This window comes from Lepus europaeus, chromosome 5 (assembly GCF_033115175.1).
Source record: "Lepus europaeus isolate LE1 chromosome 5, mLepTim1.pri, whole genome shotgun sequence".
Taxonomy (NCBI): Eukaryota; Metazoa; Chordata; class Mammalia; order Lagomorpha; family Leporidae; genus Lepus; species Lepus europaeus.
The window spans coordinates 125,710,428-125,732,207 of record NC_084831.1 but is presented as its reverse complement, the minus strand read 5'-3'; the positions used below and the strand labels follow the sequence as shown (position 1 = coordinate 125,732,207).

Below are 21,780 nucleotides of genomic sequence, written 5' to 3'. Positions count from 1 at the left end.
CCACTACTCTTTCCCTGCCCTGCTGACGCCCACAGGAGGAAGGGCCTTGGGCCGGGGGCCCAGCCAAGGGGCTCCTCTGCCCCCTCCAGTATTTCTCAACAAGATGCTCAACAAGACCCAGGAGGCGCCACCGCTACTCTGCCCACGAGTCTCCTAGTGGCAGCTGAAGCCCCCTCCTACTATCCCTCACTCTCAGGGTCCCCGCTTGGGCCAGCTCATCTCAAGGACCACCCACTGGTTCTCACAACAGGCTGAGTCTCCAAGACAGGAATTCCCAAAAGCCCCTGTTGGTGCCCCACACCTCTCTCTCTGCTTTGGTCTACCCCGCCTCTAAGATTCCCAATATCCAACTGCCTGTCCACACCTAACTCAACTCCCAGCACATCTCACCCACAGCCCTGCACGCAACAGTTCCAGTAAGCAGCCAACACTACAGGCAGAGTACTCAGTTCCTTCCCACACGGCGCCCCCACCTGCACCCCAGATCATCACCTCCTGCCCTGGTGTCCCCTCGGCCGCCCCAACATCCTTTTCCAGCCCCAGCCTTCTCCCAGCGCAGGAGCCGCCTCTTCCCACGCGTCCATACCTGAGATGGCCCACGTTGTAGAAGCGGCTGGCCCCGTCGGTGGAGCGCACAACCTTGAGCGTGAACTGAGGCTGGAGCTGGCGCAGCTCCAGCAGGACCACAGCCAGGTAGTGCACGAAGAGCAGGGCGTCCACCAGCGACACAGCGAACTGCACCACGCCTTGGTAGCTGCGCTCCCGGGCGTCCAGGATGCGCACGCCGTAGAAGAGCCAGTAGGAGACCACAAGCAGGAAGACGAGCACCATGAGCAGGGCGCGCAGCACGAAGACGCGCGGCAGCGAGGCCTTGGGCCGGCGGAAGAACAGCGCCCAGCTGCCCAGCAGCAGGATGAGCAGCTTGAAGGCCACGGAGATGAAGAGGCCCTCGCAGGCCGTCCCGCACGGCTCGAGCTCCTCCCGCCACAGCAGCGGGGGCAGCAGCAGGAAAGCCAGCGGCGTGAGGAAAGACAGCAGCGCCAGGGTGGCCCCTGCCGCCACACCCAGGTGACGGGAACAGTCCAGCGGGACGCTGTCCTCCATGTCCTTGGCGATGCGCGTGAGGTCATCATGGGAGATGCTGTGCTCTGAGGTGCCGGTGACCACCGTGGTCGTTTCTCCCCAGTTGTCATCCTGCAGGGGGGCGGGAGACACAGCGGGAGGAGGGGAGGGGAGCAGCGAGAACACAGGGGAAAGGGGGAGGCAGAAAGCAGAGAGGGTGATGAACAACTGGGCAACCATCAGAGCACGTGCTGGGCTGCCCTGTGTGTCCAGGTCTGGCCTCTGCAGATAGCAAAGTCTGAGACCCTGCTTCTAGAAGAGCCAGGTCAGTGAGACAGGAAAAATCTACACCCGCAGTGATGACCCTGAGAGCACAGAGCACAAGACAAATCCGCGGGGGCAGCTCAGCCAGCGATCGGGATCTGGGAGCAGACTTGCGGGCAGAGACTAGGATCTGAGGCCGACTTCCGGGGAACAGCAGGACCTGAGCTAATCCTAGGGGTGGGTGGCCTGCAGCAGCCGGACAGGATTAGTGATTCCCAGTCCCAGCTGAATACATCGGAATGACCAGGACAAGCTGGAAAATAATGCCAAGGAACACGTGCAATCTGCCCATCAACCTTTGGATGAAAAGCTCCCCAGATGACTCTCCTGTTCATCGAAGACTGATCTAAATGGCTCTAAGTGTTGGCTCCTCAAAACGTGGCCGGTGGACCAGCAGGTGGACATCAGCCAGGAGCCTGCTAGAAAAGGCAGAACCTCAGGCCCACCCCACATCGACCGCACCAGGATCTGCACTGGAACTAAAATTCTACAAGTACCAGCCTAAGTTCCTGCCAGCTCTGGCAGCAATCAGTGATTTCGGCAGAAGCCAGCAGGGAGTTCTCAGGGCAGGGATGGTAGGAACCAAGGCATCCAGAGGACTGCGCCAGCTGGGAATCATGGGAGTGGAGAGAGGAAGGTGAGGCTGAGAAGGGCCAGGTGGGGCTTGCACAAGCCACACCACAATGCCAGGCTAAGCAACGCATGCTGGCGGTTTCTGACAAAGGGGCTGACCTGACAAAGTAGCTGGAGGAAAGAAGGGGACACTAGGGGCTGGGGTGGGGGCGGGGGAGTAATGACGGCACGGCCTGGGGGCCACAGTGCCCACCCAGGGCCATCTAAGTGCCCACAGCACAGGGCTGCCTGTTCTTGCAGGCAAGGGGGTGACAGGCTGAGCGTCCCCCCACCCCGGCACACTGAATGTGGTCTGCTCAAGCTACCTCTCTGCAGGGGCTGGAGGTCACCCCGCAGAGGACTCCCAAGCCCATTAGTGGCCTTGACTCCTGGAACAGCCCGAGGATCTGGAGTCACATCCTGACAACTGGGGGGAATTCCGGCTGCGGGACTGAGACAAGGTAGGCGTGGCATGCGATGCGTGGCCGGCTAGTGTCCACCCTGCTGGCCCACAGGCTGGCAGGGCCAGTGACGAGGCGGGCCGAGCAACCTGAAGACAGGGGGAGAGTCTGACAGACACAGAAAGGGAGCGTGCCAACAGCTTTCAGCCCGAGGAATGGCGGCTCCTGCTAACCCCACGACCCCAGACGCACTGCCTACCCCTCCAGGGAGCAAGGGTTTGGGAACACTGTCCCAGCAAGACGCGAGCTGATCATGTCGCGGGCTCACTCCAAGAACTCAAGAGACCAGCTCCCAGGAAGAAGGGGTAGAAGGAACCTCTCCGGCGGGTACTGATCTGCTCCCAACATCCGGGAGTCGGCAGCGTCGGCCACAGAGAGTTCTTCAGAGGAATAAGGAGCGGGGAGTCGCCAGTGCCCTTGGCCACAGAGGTTAGAACCCTCTTCCACCCCTCCTGCCCCTCCTACTGCGGGCCCCCAAGCAGCCTGCCTGGCTGGCCTCCACCAGAGGAGCTGACGATGCCCAATACCCGGTGCAGGCCACCCCCGCCTCTCTGAAGATAAGGGAGAGGCCACTGCTTCCAAACGGACCTCTACAGAAATTCCCTTCATTCTGAAGCGAGGCCCTACCTCGGGACGCTCAGCCTGGAGAAGCACAGGCCAGATCCCCTCCCTCGTTTGGTCCCTATCCTTAGAGTCCAGGTTTCCAGGCCCTCCCCCTCCCCAACGGGGCCTCCAGCTCTTCCAAGCAGTGACCCTGAAGCACCGAGCCTGGACCACCGCACCCCCGGACACTCACCCGCTCATCCCCTCGCGTGGACTCGTTGTCCAGCAGGGGCTCTCCCGGAGCCTGGATCGTCACCGACTTGTCCCCGCGGCTCCCATCTCGGCTCTTGGAGCGGTGTCGGTCCCGGCGGTCCCTGCAGCAGGAGGCCAGGGGAACAGGCACAGGAGGTCACAGGCCCGGCCAGGGTCATCAGCCCTGCACGTGCCCACCTCCCTCCAGCAGCCGTGTCGCCCACACGTGGGTGCCCACCTGTGCTTTCGGGAGCTGCGGGAGTGGCCCGACTTGTAGGAGTAGCCCGAGTACTGGGACTCGGTGTCCATGGCGTCCGAACGCCGTGCCTTGTAGCGCTCCAGGGCCGCAGGCTGGGGCCGCTTGGGGGGCCCCACAGCCACCTCCTTCAGCACCGGCTTCTTCAGGCCAAGAGGCACCTTCAGGAAGTCAACCGTCGCCCTGAGGGACTCTATTTTGCTGGACGGGTGGGCTTGTCTCAGAGAAAATCAAGCGGCGCTCCTGCCAAAAGAGAGCAGCTGGCTAGAGGCAGCTCAAACTCCCCACAGGGCCAGGGTAGAGGGCAGGAGGAGCACCCCAGAGGGCCACCACAGAAGCCCAGAGCCCAGCCGGGCCTGAGACTGCCTCCTCCCCAGCTCCTGCTCTGTCCCAGGAGCCTCCTCCTGCCTGACCTCCTGGCAAGCGTCTCCCCAGCACTCAGGGACTATGGGAAAGATGACCAGCGCCGGCGCTGCGGCTCACTAGGCTAATCCTCCGCCTTGCGGCGCCGGCACACCGGGTTCTAGTCCTGGTCGGGGAGCTGGATTCTGTCCTGGTTGCCCCTCTTCCAGGCCAGCTCTCTGCTGTGGCCCGGGAGTGCAGTGGAGGATGGCCCAAGTGCTTGGGCCCTGCACCCCATGGGAGACCAGGAGAAGCACCTGGCTCCTGCCATCGGATCCGCGGCGGCCATTGGAGGGTGAACCAACAGCAAAGGAAGACCTTTCTCTCTATCTCTCTCTCTCACTGTCCACTCTGCCTGTCAAAAAAAAAAAAAAAAGATGACCAGCAAAACTCCCCCAGGACCACCCAAGCCTGAGCCTCCTGGAGCGGGGAGGATCGGGGCAGAGCTCTCCCCTACTCTCAGCCAGGAAAACCGAGGCTTGGAGTGCTGGCTCTGGCTAGGATGACAGTTTGTTCATGGGAGGCCTTGGACAGCAGAAGGCAGCTGGCCTCTGTCCAGAGGCCATGCCAGGGCTCTCCCAGCCCCCGCAACCCCCTCTCCGCACCGCTAATTTCTGAGTTGTGCTCCAGCAGGTTGCCAACAGCCGCTGCTTCTCTCGGCAACCAAGGGGCATCGACTGAACAGATCCAGTTACTGGCCAGGCCAGGCAGGCTGCTCTCCTTGAGGGGCTGTGTGTATGTGTGTATGTGTGTGTGTGTGTGTGTGTATACGCACACTGAGGAGCTCTGTGAGGTATGATGGGTGGAAGTGACAGATAATACAGTGTGCAGGGTAGAAGGAAATGACAAGTGGAAGTCATTCTTCAAAAGCCTAAAGTCCTAGGACTGGCGCTGTGACGTAGCAGGTAAAGCCACTGCCTAAGGCACCTGCATCTCATATGGGCACTGGTTCGAATCCTGGCTGCTCCATTTTCAATCCAGCTCCCTGCTAATGGCTTGGGAAAAGCAGGAGAAGATGGCCCAAGTGCTTGGGTCCCTGCCACCCATGTGAGAGACCCAGAAGAAGCTCCTAGCCCCTGGCTGCAGCCTGGCTCAGCCCTGGCCATTGTAGCCATCTGGGGAGTAAACCAGCAGATGAAAGCTTTCTCTCTCTCTGTAACTCTGACTTTCAAATAAATAAATAAATCCTTAAAAAAAAAAAAAAAAAAAAAAAACCTAGGGGCCAGCATTGTGGCACTGCAGGTTAAGCTGCCAGCTACAATGCCAGCATCCACATGAGTGCCAGCTCCAGTCCCAGCTGCTCCACATCCAGTCCAGCTCTCTGCTATGGCCTGAGAAAGCAGTGGAGGATGGCCCAAGTGCTTGGGCCCCTGCGCCCACGTGGGAGACCAGGAAGAAGCTCCTGGCTCCTGGTTTCTGTCTTTAAAAACTCCAGCTGTTGTGGCCATTTGTGGGGGTAAACTAGTGGATGGAAGACCTCTCTGTCTCTCCCTCTCTCTGTCTCTCTCTGTCTCTCTCTGTCTCTCTCTCTCTCTCTCTGTCTCTCTGTAACTCTGCCTTTCAAATAAAATAAATCTTAAAAAAAAAAAAGCCTAAAGTCCTGCCATGGACATGAGTTTATGTGGCTGAGGGGCAGCATCTTTTATCTGTGCCCCTGGCTAATTCTGCAGGCAAAAAGGACCTCTCCTTCTCCCGCCTTCCCCAACTCCCAGGTCCCCACGGGAGCCCCCACCTACTCTCCCACCAGCGTCACCGCCCCTCCGCTCCTGACCCTGTTTCATCTCCTCTCTGTGCCCTGAGCTGATTGCACATCCACACTCACTGACTCATCCAATCCTTTTAGGGAACCTTCTGTGAACCAGGCATTTTGCGAGGCCCCGGGCATGCAGTGGTACAGCAGCACTTGAGTTTATAATCTAGCAAGGAAGACGCACACTCAACAAGTAAGCAGGCAGACAGCAAAGACCGACCGCAGGAAAAGAGACCGGGGAGAGGGAACTCTGGGGCCGCCGTGAAACAGGGTGGTTCTGGCAGGTGTCTCTGAGGAAATGACACCTAAGCAGAGGCCTAAGGGAGAAGCAGGAGTTAATCAGGCAGAGTGGAGGGAAAAGGCTGCCGAGCGGCGGAAACACACGTGGGAAGGGCGAAGGCACGAGGGAGCTCCGTGTGGTTAAAGAACCAATAAAAGGCCAGAGGAGCCGGAGCTGAGCACAAGCAGGTGCAGAAGCTGTGCCGCAGAGACAGCCAGAGGCCAGGTGAGGAGGCTGGGTTGTATTCCAAGGCCAGCCATGGAGGGATTTTAGCAGTGCTGGTACGGATTGGAAAGAGGGGAAAAGTAAAAACAGGGAGATCAGTGAGGAGGCCATTTGGTACCAAAGGCGTGGCCGGGGCAGAACTGCAGGAGAGGTAAGAAACACCTTTGAGACTTCTGTTGGTGTGCAATCAACAGGACCTAAGGTAGGACTGGCGTGGTGGGGAGGGGGGGTGTCAAGAACTCCCAGCCTGAGCAAAGGAGCAGGTGGCAGTGCCGCTGCTGAGGTGGGGAGCGCTGGGGAGGAAGCAGGTTTGGGGAGGAAGCTGAGTTCCATTTCCGGTGTGCTACGTTTATGGCTGTGGGTGTCAGAGGTGTTGCACTCGTGTGCGTCTAGACTACAGGCACTGATGGGGTGCAAAGCCATGGGGATCACCCAGGGGAGAGGCAACACAGGGACCTCAAGAACTGCAACACACACGTGTCCAGGGAAAAGGCGCACAGAGGCCAGAGCAGCAGGGGGTCCGGAGAGTAAGGTCTCAAGCCAGACAAGAACCTGAGTGCTTCCAGGATGGAATAAATTCAACCAGGTCAAACACTGCTGGGAGGCCACTTATGTAAAGAACTAAAACAGACGCAATTGTATAAATTTCCTCTGACTACTCCAAACCACCAGCACGCTGCAAATAAGCAGCGTCACACAGACCTGTCTGTATCCAGCTCCCCTCTCGTGAGCACACAGCAAGTAACGGATGCTGATGTGGGAATGACCACACCTCTCCGTCCCACACAGAAACTGTGACTGCAGGGAAATGAAATTCATTCAAAATCCATTCACTTCTCCTCCTCACTGTGAGTTATCTGGAGGCAACCCACAGGCTGGTGGTGTGTGCCAATATCCCACATCAAAGCCAGTGTATGATCAGGATACACTTAGGGGACAGAGATGACCATAACCCTTCATCCAGCACTCAATCTTTCTAAACACCTTTGCCACACGCAGAGCCTTTGTTCATCTTGGTCTACCAATAACAGACTGGGCTCCTCTACCCCTCTCCTGAGCACCCATTCTCCACACAGTGGAGACATCTCACCTGCATCTCTCTTCATGTGGTTCCTGTCTATATTTCTTGGTCACTCCTCTTTAAAAAATGGAATTTTGCCAGGAGGTTCACAGATACCAAGTGGTTTAGAGAGGACTGGGGCTGGAGAAATGAAGGAGGACCGCCAGGGGTTACAGCCTGGACACAGACTAGAACCCCATATCCTCATCCTCACCCCCAAATACCCACATCTGCCACAGCCAATGGCAAACGGAGCCTGGATTTGTACTGAAGATCTGGGTTCAAAACCTAACCCTCGCGCTGCCTAGCTATGTGACCACAGGCAGGTTACCTAACTTCTCTGTGATGTATTCAGGTAAGTTTATGGATAAAACGGGGAAGATAGGGGCCAGCACTGTGGTACAGAGGGTAAAGCCACTGCCTGCAGTGCCAGCATCTCATATGGACACCAGTTCGGGTTCCAGTTGCTCTAGACTTCCAGATCCAGTTCACTGCTAATGGCCTGGAAAAGCAATGGAAGATGGCCCAAGTTCTTGGCTCCCTGCACCCATGTGGGAGAGAGACCTGGATGAAGCTCCTGAATCCTGGCTTCAGCCTGGTCCAGCCCTAGCCATTGCAGCCATTTGGAGAGTGAACCAGCAGATGGAACATTCTCTCTCTCTCTCTACCTCTCTCTCTCTACCTCTCTCTCTCTCTCTCTCTGCCTCTGTCTCCCCTTCTCTGTAACTCTTTCAAATAAATAAATAAATCCTTTAAAAAAATTAGGGAAGATAAATATACCTAGAGCATGGGGTTGTCATAAGGATCATGGAGGTGAAAGAAATGCTTTTATGAACTGCCCCCCAAAGTAATTAAGCAAGCAATCAGCTCCAGGATCACTTATACTTTGATCACAGACACTGCCTGGGAGACCAGGGAAAGAGGGGTATAAATAAATCCTGCCAACTGTACAACTACAGAAGCCACACCACACACACACACACACACACACACACATCCTGACCAGAGCCACCACTTCAAACACACCCAGGAGGTAAGCCGATGCCTTTGTGTTTCCCCTGCAAATAAATTTCAGACCAGACAAGGGTGCCAGTCCTTTCCCAACCCTTTGTCCTCAGCTGCTCAGCCTACAGCTCCCTACTTTCCTCCCCAGATACTTCATGAGGACCCAACATGAACCCCCTCCCCTGCCCCTCTGACCCATGTCAGGGTGCCCAGATAGCACCCAAACATGCTCCTCCCTCCCCCTACCAAACACAAACGCAACTGCTAAGCCCCTAGCCTGCTGTCATCTCAAGGAGCCCAGGGAACCAAAGGGAGCACTGGAGGGGCGGGGTTGGGGGTGGGGAGGACGGGAGTGAGCAGAGAGAGGGGCAGAAGTTCCCCCTCAGCTAATCAGTCTCAGGAATCAGGGCTTTGGAGGGTCTCCAGGGTGGGCAGCGTTCCCAGGGAAGAGAGTGGGGGAGGGGATCACTGGCTGCAATCAACAAGTGGAAATGTCAGAGGGATGACGGGAGAGAGAGAAAGCCTAGACCTGGCGCACAGCAAGGGCTCCTCTGGGCTGGGTGCGGGGAGGCCAAAGCAGGGTGTGTGTGCCGCCACGTTGCACCTTGCCCCCCGCTCCTACACACCAACACCGGTTCTTGGTCCCCTACCCAGCCACGGATTGTCTGGGGTTAAAAGGAGGCCAGAGAGGAGAGAAGGAGGAAGGCACAAAAAAAGAGACCCTTCTCCCCTCCGAAGGCCTTTCAGAAATAAAATTAATGGAATGTGTCTCAGTATCATCCCAAGGGGCTGGGGGGGAGGGCTGGGGGGGAACGTGGGGGCTTTTGTCCCGGCTGCCCAGCTTCTCCCACATTGATCACCATGGCAACCAAAGCCCCCTGTTGCCTAGGTGATGGCAGCCGGGTCCTGGAACCCATACCCAGCATCCAAAGCGAGGAGGTTATGGAGGTGGAGGGATAGGGGCAGAGGGGGAGAGAATGGGGTTTCTCCTCTGGCGGCCCCAGCTTTTGTCTGAGCTTCAGGATCAGGTTTCTTCAGGAAACAATTGAAGGCCTCTGGAAAAAATACACTCAGAACCTGGCAACAAGCAGAGGGAGCAAGGCCCTGGGGTATGTGTGTGAGGTTGGGGGGTGGCCAAAATACAGGCCAGAGTGGACCGACGCTCCTCACTCAGAGGAGGCAGCTCAAGTGGATAAGACGTTGAGCAAGCGCAGGGACCCCATGTGCAGCGCGTGCTGGGGACCGATGACCAGACGCAGGCGGCTGTAGTCACCGCCTCCTGCTGCCGTGCTAGTCCTGGCCCTCACTGCAGCCCGGTCCCAGCTAGGTCAGGGCTGTGGTAGGGAAACGAGGCAGAGCGGAGACGAAGACAGGTGGGGAGAAGGCCCTGCGGGAGCCGAAGAAAAGGTGGGGAGGGCACAGGACACACACACACTCACACCTAAAGGGGCCCCGTTGTTCCTCACCTGTACCCAGGACAGAGCTGGAGGCACCAAGCGCAGCAGGACTTTGGAGAAAGAGGCCCAGAAGCCAGATGTTCTCCTCCGACAGGAGCAGGCCTCGGTAGGGTCTCTCCTCAGCCAGGGACTAGGGGAGGGTGGCCAGCAGGACACAGGGACACAGGCGTCATGACTTCCTCAGACTATCCACTGGGGACCCTCGCCTGCTAAAGGTCTCCTACACCAGAGACCCGGGTCTTAGTGCACAGGCCCTGCACCCCCTCCCCCACTACAGCCCACGGGCAGTGTGAACATGTGGGCACCCCCAGCCCTATGGCTCCCCTAGCTTCACCAAGGCCAACCCCAATGTCCAAAGATATCAATGCGAGTTCCACTCAAAAGTGCTGTACGTTCACCTTCCTGGGGGCAAGGAAAGGGAGGAAGAACCAAGGCAGGGGTCCAACCTTCCAGTCTAGCCCCCAAAAGCTAGATGTGTGCCGGGAACAGAGCGCCCGGCCAGGTCCCAAGGCCAGCATGAGGCAGAGCAGCGATTCGTAGCCCTCACTTGGCCTTCCCCCACCCCCACCCCGAGTCTCACAGATGTGCTCAGTCCAGGCTGCCCAGCCAGAAACTGGCCGGGGACTGCAAGTGCAGTCCTAATGTGGTTTCCACAGAGGAGAAGGAGGTTCCTGAACCACAGCTGTGCCCACATCATTCCCCTCAGCCCCTCCAGGAGGAAACAGCGCATCAACTCGGAACTTAACTTGGGCCTTAAAGGTACAACCCCAAGTTTTACAAACAGAGAAAGGCGGGAGCTAGCCCACATCACTACTTCTGCGGCAGTCCATTTTCTGCCTCCCCTTGCAGGAGAAACCATCCTGACCTGTGACTTGGGGCATGCGCCCCCTGGAGTGAGACCAGGGTCCTCCGTGAGTCTCCACCTGCACTCCGGTCCTCTGTAGAGCCATGATCCCGAGAAGGCCAGGATGGGAGAGCATTAGCTGACTCCTGCCCTGTGCCCTCTTCTCACCAGCGACAAAGGAAGAGAGACTAGATAGGTGCAAGCCAAGGCAGCAGAGACCAAAGAGCCCCTACCTCGCATGGGGTGGCCTCTGCACCACACACCCACTGCTCCTAAGAACTCTGATGTCCCTACATCCAGACCCATCCCAGGACTCCTCCATCACAAAAAGAACAGGAAAGGACCAGCCCTAAGCCAAAGACCTAAAACCAGATGGAGATTTTGCCACTAAGCTCTTTCCCACACCCTGAAAAAGCCCCAGTGCCCATGGGCGCCAGCACCGGCTCTCATTGGACAGAAATCTCAGCGGGCTGAAGGGTGGGAAGGAGCTGGACCAGGGAGCCCCGCCCCTACCCTGTTACCCAGGCACTCTCCCAGGACAGCCTCAGCCATGAGCTCACCACCCCACAGCCCCAGGGTCGGGGCAGGATCCTTCTCCGCCCTGGGCCGAGCAGCAGGGGAGGGGCGGTGCTTGGGTCACCAGGCATGTACGCTTCCAGAGCAGCACCTGGCCACCAGACCCCAGTGTAGGGAGCTCCCCGAGGAGGGCCCACCGCCTGGGCTCCTGGCCAGGACACCTGAGCCCACCTGCTACTGAAAAGGAGCTGGGGACACCAGGGCCAGGCCCCTCTCCACCTGCTTCCTTCATTGCCCTTGTATGTAGCAGGGGTGAGGCTTGCGCCCTCCAAGTCCAGGCACACTGCACACACCTACACCCACACTCGTATTCCCCCCCTCGGAAAGCTGGAATGGCTCCCGCCTGCCCCACCCAGCTCCACCTACCCTGGCTAGGCAGGTTCTGTAGAGACCTGCTCTGCTGTCTCTCAGGCACCCCCACCCCCATCCCAGCTCTCACAAAGTCCCTGCCCCCCCAACCCAACACACACAGGCACACACTCAACTGCATCCCATTCCCTAGCCTCCCCAGCCCATTCCCAGTCAGTCTGGAAGGGAATGCTGGGTGGAGAGGTGGGAGAGGAGTGGGAGCTGCCCAAGGAGACAGGATGAGTAATTCCTTTGGCATCTGTCCCAGGTGGAGGCCAGAGGGGAGGCAGGACATCCAGCCGGTGGGAAGGTAACCAGGGCTTCTAGATGCCTGGATGTTCCATTGCGTTCTCACCAAGGAGCAGGCCTCACAGTCCCCACCCCCAGGCTTTGAGCTGCCTCCTCCCCAGCTAGGGCAGAGGACTGGCCCCTACCTGCCCACTGGGGAGCAGGCAGAAGAACCAAGAAGGCAAACAGGCACCTGGAGGTGTCCTCGGGGCAGAGACAAGGTGGACAGGGAGAGGTGGCAAAGCTGTGCTAACCCAGGGGTCAGCTCCCCGTGCACTCCCAACAAAATCGCCTCCTTCTCCTCGCAGCCTGCTCTCCTGGGTAGACACGAAAACTGCCCCCAGCCCCGGGAGTCCTTCAAAGCCCGCTCGGCCAACCCCTGCCCCAGGTCCCAGTCACTTGGTAGCCACCTTAGGCTGGCATGCTGACAGGGAAAGCTGGGATGTGGGAAGGAGTGAGGGGGAGGAACATATGGGATGGGAAAAGCAACGGAGCAGGCCTCAGGGTGTGAGACGCGGTGTGGCTCGGGGTGAGGGTGGCAGACCTGGGCCTCCCGTCCTGAAAACCTCCTCCTGCCTCAGCCCAGAGCTCAGCTCTGACAAACACGCCCAAGTACCCACCAGCTTCCCCCCATCCACCCATGCTGACCACCCCCTCCACTCCTCCCAGCCCTTGTATCTGCCACCTCCACTCCAGGAGTAAAGCAGGTGACAAAATATGTGTTTCTGTTGTTCACACTCAGCTGTTTTTTAAGTCACCGCATTTGCACCTCAGGCTCAGCACCTGTTTCTGTCTACCCCTCCATGTACCCTAAACGCCGGCTCCCCGACCCCGCCCTGACCATCCCACAAACACAGCCAGGCTGGGGAGGCCAGGAACAATCCAAGGAAAGCAGGGGACTGTGAGAAAACACCACAGACAATGAGGGCCAGGCCCCTCTCAGTCACGAGAGCCCGTGGGCTCCGGCCACCCTGCCCACATCTGAGAAGCACCTCATCCTGGAGGAGTGCCAGGGTCCTCCCTGAGACCCCACCCGACTTCCACCTCAGGGGGAGACTTCTCTGCTCCTCGGGCTGACGTAGGATTCGCTTCTGCTTCTCAGGTGGACAGAGGAGCTGGTCAAGTTCAAGACTGGAGGCGATAAAGAGCAACCAGATTTAACTGGAATGAACGGAGGGAAAGGAGGAAGAAGCATTCGGGGGGAAGGAAAGGCAAGGAAGTCAGACAGACCCGGCCCAAATGTTCATGAACTACATCTCAAATGAGTCATCCACCTCCTCTAAACCTCAGTTTCCTTGTCTGTAAAATGGGGACAGTACTACCTATTGCAAAAGGCTAAAGAGTTTTCAGTGAAATAACACATACAGAAGATCACAGAGTCCAGCACATAAGAGACGCTCAATAAAATGTTAGTTTCCCACCTCTTTTTCCTTTAGGGGGTACACAGCCAATCCTCTCCACTTCCTGTTCCCACAGGCCCATTGTGAGCAGTGAAACTCCACCCAGAACCAGCTGGAATCACCTCTGGGTGCCGTGTCGGCCCTCCCTGACTTAGCTCACATGCAGGTACCAAGAAAGCAGTTGAAGCCCTCTTTCCAGCACCCGCTTCCTCCTCCAGGGCCTCCTGAACCCTCAGCCTCTCAGCTCTCCTCCCTCCTTCCTCACCTACAGTGAGGCCGGGCCCAGGCTCCAACCGCCTCCCACTCTCCTCTGGGCTCTAAGCCCAGCTGTGTGTGCAACGGTAAGAAAAGGGGGCCCCGAGCCTCCTGCCCCACCCCAGCCCCCAGCTTCTGCCCACTCTCCCCTCTCAGTGCCCCACCCTGATTACCAGGATAGCCTCAGCTCTGCTGATTCCAAGCCTGCTTCTCCCAAACCCGTTCCCAGCTGTCATGTCTGTAATTACCAACCTTGCCAGGGGCATCAGACAAACTCAGCAACACCTCATTTCCAAAGGGCCCCACCACAGACGGCCTGAGCACAAGCAGAGTGGAGGAAAGGGAGGCAAAGATTCTCTCTGCCCACTGCAGTTCCACGCAGATCACGAGAGAGAAGGTGACAGGTCACCAACAAGGACAGTGCTGGGGCCGGTGCTGTGGCACAGTGGGTTAAGCCACTGCTTGTGATGCCAGCATCCCATCTCAGAGTACCGGTTCAAGTCCCGGTAGCTCTGCCTCAGATCCAGCTCCCTGCTAGTCCACCCTGGAGGGTAGTGGAAGACGGCCCAACTACGTGGGCCCCTGCCACCCTTATGGAAGGCCTGGGTAGTTTCAGGCTCCTGTCTTTGGCCTAGCCCAGACCGGGCTGTTGTGGGCATTTGGAGAGTGAACCAGCATATAGAAAATCTCTCTCTCTCTCTCTCTCTCTCTCTCTCTCTGCCTTTCAAATAAATAATAAATAAATAAATCAGAACAAGAACAGGGCCGCAGTGGACAGAGTGCCAGCAGGATTCTCTCCCTGACCATCCTTCACTCCGCAGCCTCTCTCTCACCGTCTCACAGCGTTACCCACCTGTGGAGGGTACATTTCAGATTTTTGATTGAATTAATCTGAAATTTCAGATCAATTCATAAGGAAGGGAAGAAGTTTATGCCATGTAAAGCAGGAATAAGGAAAGATGCACGCAGGAGGGAGCCGCCCAGGAAAGAGGGGAAAAGAGCAAATTTTTTAAAGTCCCATCCCCCACCCAGACCCTGAGAAAAGGCAGTAACATCCCAGCCCTTGCTCTCCCCTCACACCTCCACCCCCACCCTTCCTTCCCACAGGACAAGGAAGCAAAGGGATGATTAACTCTGTTTTATAGGCAGGGAAACTGAGGCCAAATGCCCAGTTCAGATTTCAAACGCAGGGATGCCTAACACTCAGGCTCAGCTTCTGCCAGCAGTACCTGCCTCGGTCCCCTCCTCTAAAATCCAGCTAAGGACAGCCACACAAGGGAATCTGACTCAGCCACAAAAAGGAATGAAGGGTTGGGACTGGCACTGTGGCATAGCAGGTGGAGACACCGCCTGCAGTGCCTGCATCCCCTGTGGGCGCTGGTTCGAGTCCCGGCTGCTCCACTTCCAATCAGCTCTCTGCTATGGCCTGGGAAAGCAATGGAAGATGGCCCAAGTCCTTGGGCCCCTGCACCTGCGTGGGAGACCTGGAAGAAACTCCTGGCTTCAGATCAGCTCAGCTCCGGCCATTGCGGCCATTTGGGGAGTGAAACAGCAGATGAAGTCATTTCTCTCTCTCTCTCTCTCTCTCTCTCTCTCTCTCTCTTTCTCTCTCTGCCTCACTGTAACTCTGGCTTTCAAATAAATAAACCTTTAAAAAAAAAAAAAAAGGAATGAAGGGTGCTGGCATTGAGGCGTAGAAGCACCAGCCTCCCACATGTGTGCTGATTCAAGTCCCAGCTGCTCCACTTCTGATCCAGATCCCTGCTAAAGCACCTGGGAAAGCAACAGAAGATGGTCCAACTGCCTGGGCCCCTGCCACCCATGTGGGAGACTTGGAAGAAGCTCCTGGCTCCTGGCTTCCGCCTGGCCCAGCCCTGGCCATTACAGCCATTTGGGAAGTGAACCAGGATCCCTCTGGCTCTCACTGTCTCTTCCCCTCTCTGTGTAACTCTGACTTTCAAATAAATAAACAAATCTTTAAAAAATAATAATTGGGGCTGGCGCTGTGGCGTAGCAGGCAAAGCCACCAACTGCATTGCCGAGTACTCCACTTCCAATCCAGTTCCCTGCTATGGCCTGGGAAAGCAGTAGAAGATGGCCTAAGTCCTTGGGCCCCTGCACCTGCATGGGAAACCTGGAAGGAGCTCCTGGCTCCTGGCTTCAGATCAGCCCAGCTCCAGCTATTGTGGCCAATGAGGAGTGAGTCAGCAGATGGAAGACCTCTCTTTCTATCTCTCTGCTGCTTCTTCTTTATAACTGTGCCTTTCAAATAAATAACTGAATCTTTCAAAAAAAGCAATAATAATACAGCAAAAGAGAAATTTTTTTAAAAAAAAGGAATGAGGGACGAACACATCCCACATGCTACAGTATGGATGAACCTTGAAAACATGATGCTAAGTGAAGGAAGTCACACATTGTATGGATATGAAATATCCAGAATAGGTAAACCCACGGAGACAATGGAGATTGGTGGCTGATAGGGACCGGATTCAGATCAATGGCTTAATGGGCACCCATATCCTTTTTGGGATGGTGCAAAGGATTTGAAACTACAGAGATGTAGTAGTTACTGAAACATCATGAATGCCACTGTTCACGTTGAGATGGTTAACTGTACATTAGGTGAACTTCATCTTAATATTTTTAAAAATCCAGCTAAGGTCACATTTCCTCCAGGAACCTTCCCTGATGCCTCATCCCAGGGTCAAGCCCCCTCCTGAACACACCTCCATATTGCACTCAGCAGGTGAAACACTGTGAATCCACATGGTAACGCAGTCTCCGCCACAAAGGCCGGTCCTGGCCGCCTTTCCAGCGCTGGTGCTGCGCACAGAGCCTGGCAGGTGACAGCCAACATCTAACATGGTCTGCCTGAAACAGGAGCAAAGCCTCACTCTCCTGCCCCAGTCCTCGGTCAGAATCCCAACCACGCCCGCCAGCATTGGGCGAGTGCTGCCTATGCACCATGCACAACACACACTTGGGATTATTTCATTTACTCCTCGTACAGCTAAGAGGCAGGGCCTATCATTAACTCCATTTTACAGGGGAGACTTCCAAAGTTACCTGTTTGTCTGAGGTCACAATTAGGAAGTGGCAGAAGCAGAATTTAAGAACAAATTGAAACCAGGGAGAAGGTCATGAGGGAGACCTGAGATTCCCTGTGGAAGGGTCAGGGTGGCCTTGCAGTCTGGCACCTAGGACATCTAAGAGGCCGAGGAATGGGGTTTAATAACTTGCCCAAGGTCACACCACTACCAAGGACTAATACCAACCGACTCTGACTGACTCCTCCCTTTGGCTTCAAAGTGCGGGGAGCTATGGAGAGAATAAGCAAAGGAGAAGACTGGAGTCCCTAAAATTCAGAGGGAATGAAGGGAGCCCCACACCTCTCTTCCCTGCTCCCCCAAAGCCTGTGTTCCCTCCCATTGGAAATCAGATATATAAGTAACAGTTTTTCCTGCTCTAGGCCCCAGGATGGGGAGATGCACTAGAGAACCTGCCCCAGAAGAATGGAAGGAAAAGAAGGCAGGAGCAAGGCAATGCGGGAGGAGGGGCTGAGGTGGCTGCTGGTTCCCAACCTGAAAGTACCTGCAGAAATGGTGCTTCCTATTGTCAGACCAATCTCTCCTCCTTGGAAGAGAGCCCCACTAGTAAAATAGATCATGCATCTTGTGAGTGTAGACAGAGCGTCTTAGATCCAAGTGCCTTGCTAGCCCTGAGAATCCCAACCATCTCACAGGTGTTGGGTTTGGGGGAATTGTGCATTAAGAAAATGAGGCGGGGGTTGGGGGAATCCAGTCTTTTCCTATTTGGCCCCATCACTACTCCCAACATTTTCTACCCTAACTACTCTTATCCCTGGGCCTTGGTAGGAAGACCTGAGGTTGAAAGAGGGAACCTTCCAATTGCACATGTCCATTGGAGACTCCAACACTCTACTTCCAACTACCCGACTAGTGGGCTCCTACAATCCCAGCCACAGCTCTTAACTCTGGGTATCTGGTCCTCACCTCCGATAGTAAGAAGAAAATGGCTCAGAGCCTGTGATGGAGGCACAGGACTAAAGGAGATGGCCAGCCCCCTCCCTTGATCCCAAAAGACAAAGGACAGCACAGAGGAGGAGGAAAGCTGGTAGCCGCTGCTCCTCTGGGGACAGAGACGTCCACTTGCGGGACAGGAGCAGACTGCTCGGCACACCACCATGATGGTGCCCTTAGCGTGGGCTGCCATGGGGTATACACATACCCCTTCCCAACACGGAGATTCCCTTCTTGCAGGCTCAGTCCTGGCCCCCCACCCAGAGCTCCATCCCAACCATGCTTTTCACCAGGGAAAAGGGAGATGAAGTGATCACACACAGATACACCTGCAGAAACTCCGCAGGAAGCACCTCCAGGCCATTCTCAGCCCTAAGCCGGAGAACCCCAACTGTTCCCTATCAGGTCGCATCCCTGCAGGCATGCATCCCACACCCAAATCTCAAGGTTCCTTAGGAACCTCAGGATCCGATGCAGCAGGGCAGGCACACAGGGCACGGAAGCTGCAACCTCCAAGATCCTCCCAAGACAACGGTGGCCTGAGGGGGCTGGAACAAGGCTGGGTCCCCAAGAATGGGGCTTCACCAAGCACTGGAACCCGATCTTTGATGTAGGGGGAGGAACTTCCTCTCACTCTTCTCTTGGACTAGCAGAATCCCCCAAATTTCTCTAGGGCTACAACCAGACCCCCTGCCCCCTTCCCCACTACACACACCTCTTCCACAAAAGCCCTCCCAGAGCAGGGCTCTCAGAAGACAGCCCACCCTCTCCCACCCACAGGCCTAAGAAATTTAAGGTGCTACCGAGAAAGCCGGGAGACACCATCCAAGAAGCCTCGGAACCCTCCATACTGCCTTCCCTTTGGACATACTGCCAGGTAAACCTGACCACAGAGACAAGAGGCACCTCAGAAACACACACACACACACACATCAGCTAAGGCAGGCACATCCACCCTTCCTTACCTATCAACACAGGCTACGCAAGAGAACACAGATCCACTTACACCCTTTTCAGCACACAGGTGCACACATACCTACCTCCGTACCCCTCTCTGCTCACACCCCCACCTTCCTCAGTACCTACACACCTCTTTCCCGTAAGCCCCTCTCCCAGACCACACATGTACACACACACACACACACCTCTTCTCCTAAGCACACACATAAACACTGACCCAAACACACAGCAGACGCATGGTCAGCCACTCCCCCGGTGCACACACACTCAAGCACGGAAAAACACCTACCCATCCAAACCCAGGGGCCCACCTGCAGGAACATGCAGCACATCACGGCGTGCAAACGCACACAGAAAGAAAGAAAAAAAAAAAAAACACAAAGAATCATGCACACCGGTCTCCACCAACCTTTTAAAACTCACTAATGCTGAGGCCACAGCCCCTACGATGAGGAAATAGGAGCGGGGAGAGGGATGCCGGTGCCTGTCCCCTGGGCCCCCACGGACAGTGCCCGGGTCTCCTACCGCCAGCCCCATCCGCCTGCTGCTGCACACACACCCGCTCTCCGCTCCCCAGACCCCACTCTACACCCCAACGCATACCTGCCCACGTCCCTTCCCACACTGCCGAGGTGTGGACGCACCCCCGGGCACCCTCGGCTTCCAGTACCTCCAGACTCCAGTCCGCACCTCCAACACACGCTCCCAGCCACGGCTGCAACCGGCTCCCTGGGGATCATTAAGGCCCCCGCCCGGGGCCCAGGAAAGTCCCCGGCTCGCCAGGCCCGGGCTCCGCCCCCTCCCCACGCGCCCCTTCCCCTCCCCAAAGTTGGGGGGTGGGGTACTCCGCTGTGCGGTGGGAGAGCGGACCGGAAGGGGGGTTGCCCCGAGCCCCCCTTCCCCCATAAGCCACCCCGCTCGCTCTGGGGCCGATCACCCCCTGGCCCCTTGCGTGATTGTCCTCCTCCTCTCTGCTCCTTTTTTTTCTCTTTCTTTCTTTCTTTTTTTTTTTTTTTTCAAACTTTGCCCGCGCCCCCGCGGCCCGGCACTCACCCGCCGCTGCGAACTGCCGGTGGGCTTGGCGGGCGCCCCGCTCGGCCCGGCGCCTTTGTATCCGCAGCGCCCCGGGTCGCTCCGAACTCCGCGCTCCCGGACGGGCTGCGCGGGCGATAGGGGGTGTCGAGGGGGGCTCCTGAGTCTGGTCACCCCTTGCTCCGTCCCAGACCACTGCGTTCTCCCCCTCAAGGCCCCAGGAGCAGGGGGCCGGGGGAACCCGGGGCGCTCAGGCTCCCATGGCGGGACCAAGGATCAAGGAATCAGGGATCAGGAATCAGATCGGGAGCCGGCGGCGGAGGGGGAAGGGGCAGAGGGGGAGGGGACGGGAGTGGGGGGTGCAGGGGGCGGGGGAGCGCGCGCTCCCGGGTGCCGCCTCCCGGCTGTTCCCGCAGCCCCCGCCCCTCCCGCCGCCGCGTCCATTGTCTGCGGTCGCGCTCTTCCCGGAGTCTGCGCTCCCCCAGCTCTGTGCGTCCAGGCGCCCAGCGGCCCTCCCCGGTGCTGGGAATCGGCGGCCGGGCAGCGACCCCAGCCCGGAACGGTGAGCAGGGGGAACTCCGACTCTGGGCCTTGGCCCAGCCTGCTGCCGCCTCTGGGGCTGTCTTCCTCGACCTCCTTGTCGGAAACGGAGCCCCCAGACCCCCTGGGGGTGGCCGTGTTCTCGTCTTGGGGGCCACAGACTGGGCTACACGAAATCCAGTGGAATCTGAGACGTGGGAAGATTGATTTTTTTTTTTTTTTTGCCCCCTAGGGCTGCAGAAGGAGGTTCATCCCTGATTTTAATTAGTGGCGAGAGACGCTATCCTCTTCGGTGCGTGTGGGGATTTCCCTGACACGATCACCACCGTACCCCCCTCCCACCCCACCCCCCAAAAAATTCAATTACTGGATGTGCTCGCTGCGAACAGCGCCCGCCCAGCCAGTCTGAGACGCTCCCTCCCCCTGGTTTGAGTGTCGGGATTAATTACAAAGGGAACCCTGCCCCGCGGGACCGGGGAATTGGAAAGGAGCAGGGCGCAGGGAGTTTGGAGGGGAGGGGGCTTCCCCTGGAGACCTACGGAGTCAAAATGCCAGGGGCGGTCGGGTCCCCAAGCCGAGGCTGGCAGGGCTGTCTGCCCGAGGAGTTTCGGATACTTTCGAGTTGAAGGCGCTACGCGGGGATTGCAGACTGTCAGAAAATACGGGGCACAGGGCAGGGCAGGCCAGGAAACCAGGTAGGGTTCTGAAGGGTTCTGGCCTGGGCTCTGGGACGTCCTTGGAGGGAGGAAGTGAGTGAGTGAGTGAAAGCAGGAGTAGTATTATATGATATTATATTAGTATTATTGCTGTGCTACCCACCACTTAGCAGGAGGAGTATCACTTCAAAAGCGTCTTCACACACTTCTCCCCCCGCAGGGAAAGGCCCTGTCCACATCGCTCAGCCTCCACTTCCCATACCTGCCCTCCAACCCTGTGATTAAGAAACCCCAGCGAAGGAGACTCCGCGTCAGCCTCTGTTCCTATCCTGTTGCAGAGTTTGCTCGGCGCTGATGAACACTTTGGCCTGAGACCTAACTTCATGCCTTTCGGCTGTCCGGGCTAATCTGAGGGAAGGTGAGGACAGGGACGCCTTTGTCTGCCCTGTGATGGTTCAGAGATGGAGAACTATAACACACATAACCTCTCCTTCGCCCAAACCCTTGCCTCTCCTCTTCCCTTCTTCCCATATAGTGGGTCAGTGAATGAGTCAGCACCAGCACTGCACGAAAGATGCAGAGTCATCATTTCAGGTACCCAAGTGCCTGCATGCACTCATTCACCTTGTGCCAACCGTGGGCCGGGCCCTGGGCTGTACAGGTGGTCCTGGCAGTGACTACAACCGGAGGTATGAAAGACAAGTGGCAGGAGAGCTGGGGAAAGGTGGGAGGTACGTTCCTGGCCCTGCCCGGAGCACACTGCCAGCAAGTGTGTAATTTGCTGGTGTCGGGCTGCCACGGCGCCGTCTGACTCAGGCAGATTTGCTGCTAGCCTGTCTCACAGACCTCAGAAGGGCCCAAAGAAGTGTGAAAACGTTTAGTGGATGATGCTGTAGACTACCTCCACCTGAAGCCTGAAACCTAAGAATGGCAACAGATGAGGCTTCCGGGACTACCAGATAGCAGGCATCAGCCTCTCCGTGTAGTGTGAGATTGGAGGCTTCTGGTTGCACCTCTGCACTGCAAGCACTGGGCCGTAGAGCAGTCTCACATTAAATCTAATTGGCGTGGTGTGTCCCATCCAGCAATGCTCTGACCCAGCTCCATCTTCTCCCTAGGACGGATTTCACCCAGCCTCAGTTCAGAGTG

General features: G+C 57.1%; 1 protein-coding gene across 1 annotated transcript in view; it reads right to left on the bottom strand.

Annotated features, from left to right (window-relative positions):
- The window catches only part of VANGL2 (VANGL planar cell polarity protein 2), a 30,824-nt gene extending 11,058 nt beyond the window's left edge, over positions 1 to 19,766 (bottom strand). Inside the window, exons 1-4 of the mRNA XM_062192573.1 lie at positions 19,457 to 19,766; positions 3,493 to 3,753; positions 3,256 to 3,376; positions 587 to 1,194 (exon numbers count right to left, since the gene is read on the bottom strand). Coding sequence (XP_062048557.1) covers positions 587 to 1,194; positions 3,256 to 3,376; positions 3,493 to 3,563 — 800 coding nt within the window. The 5' untranslated portion in view covers positions 3,564 to 3,753; positions 19,457 to 19,766. The remainder of the gene's footprint in view (positions 1 to 586; positions 1,195 to 3,255; positions 3,377 to 3,492; positions 3,754 to 19,456) is intronic.
- Positions 19,767 to 21,780: the final 2,014 nt, after the last annotated feature.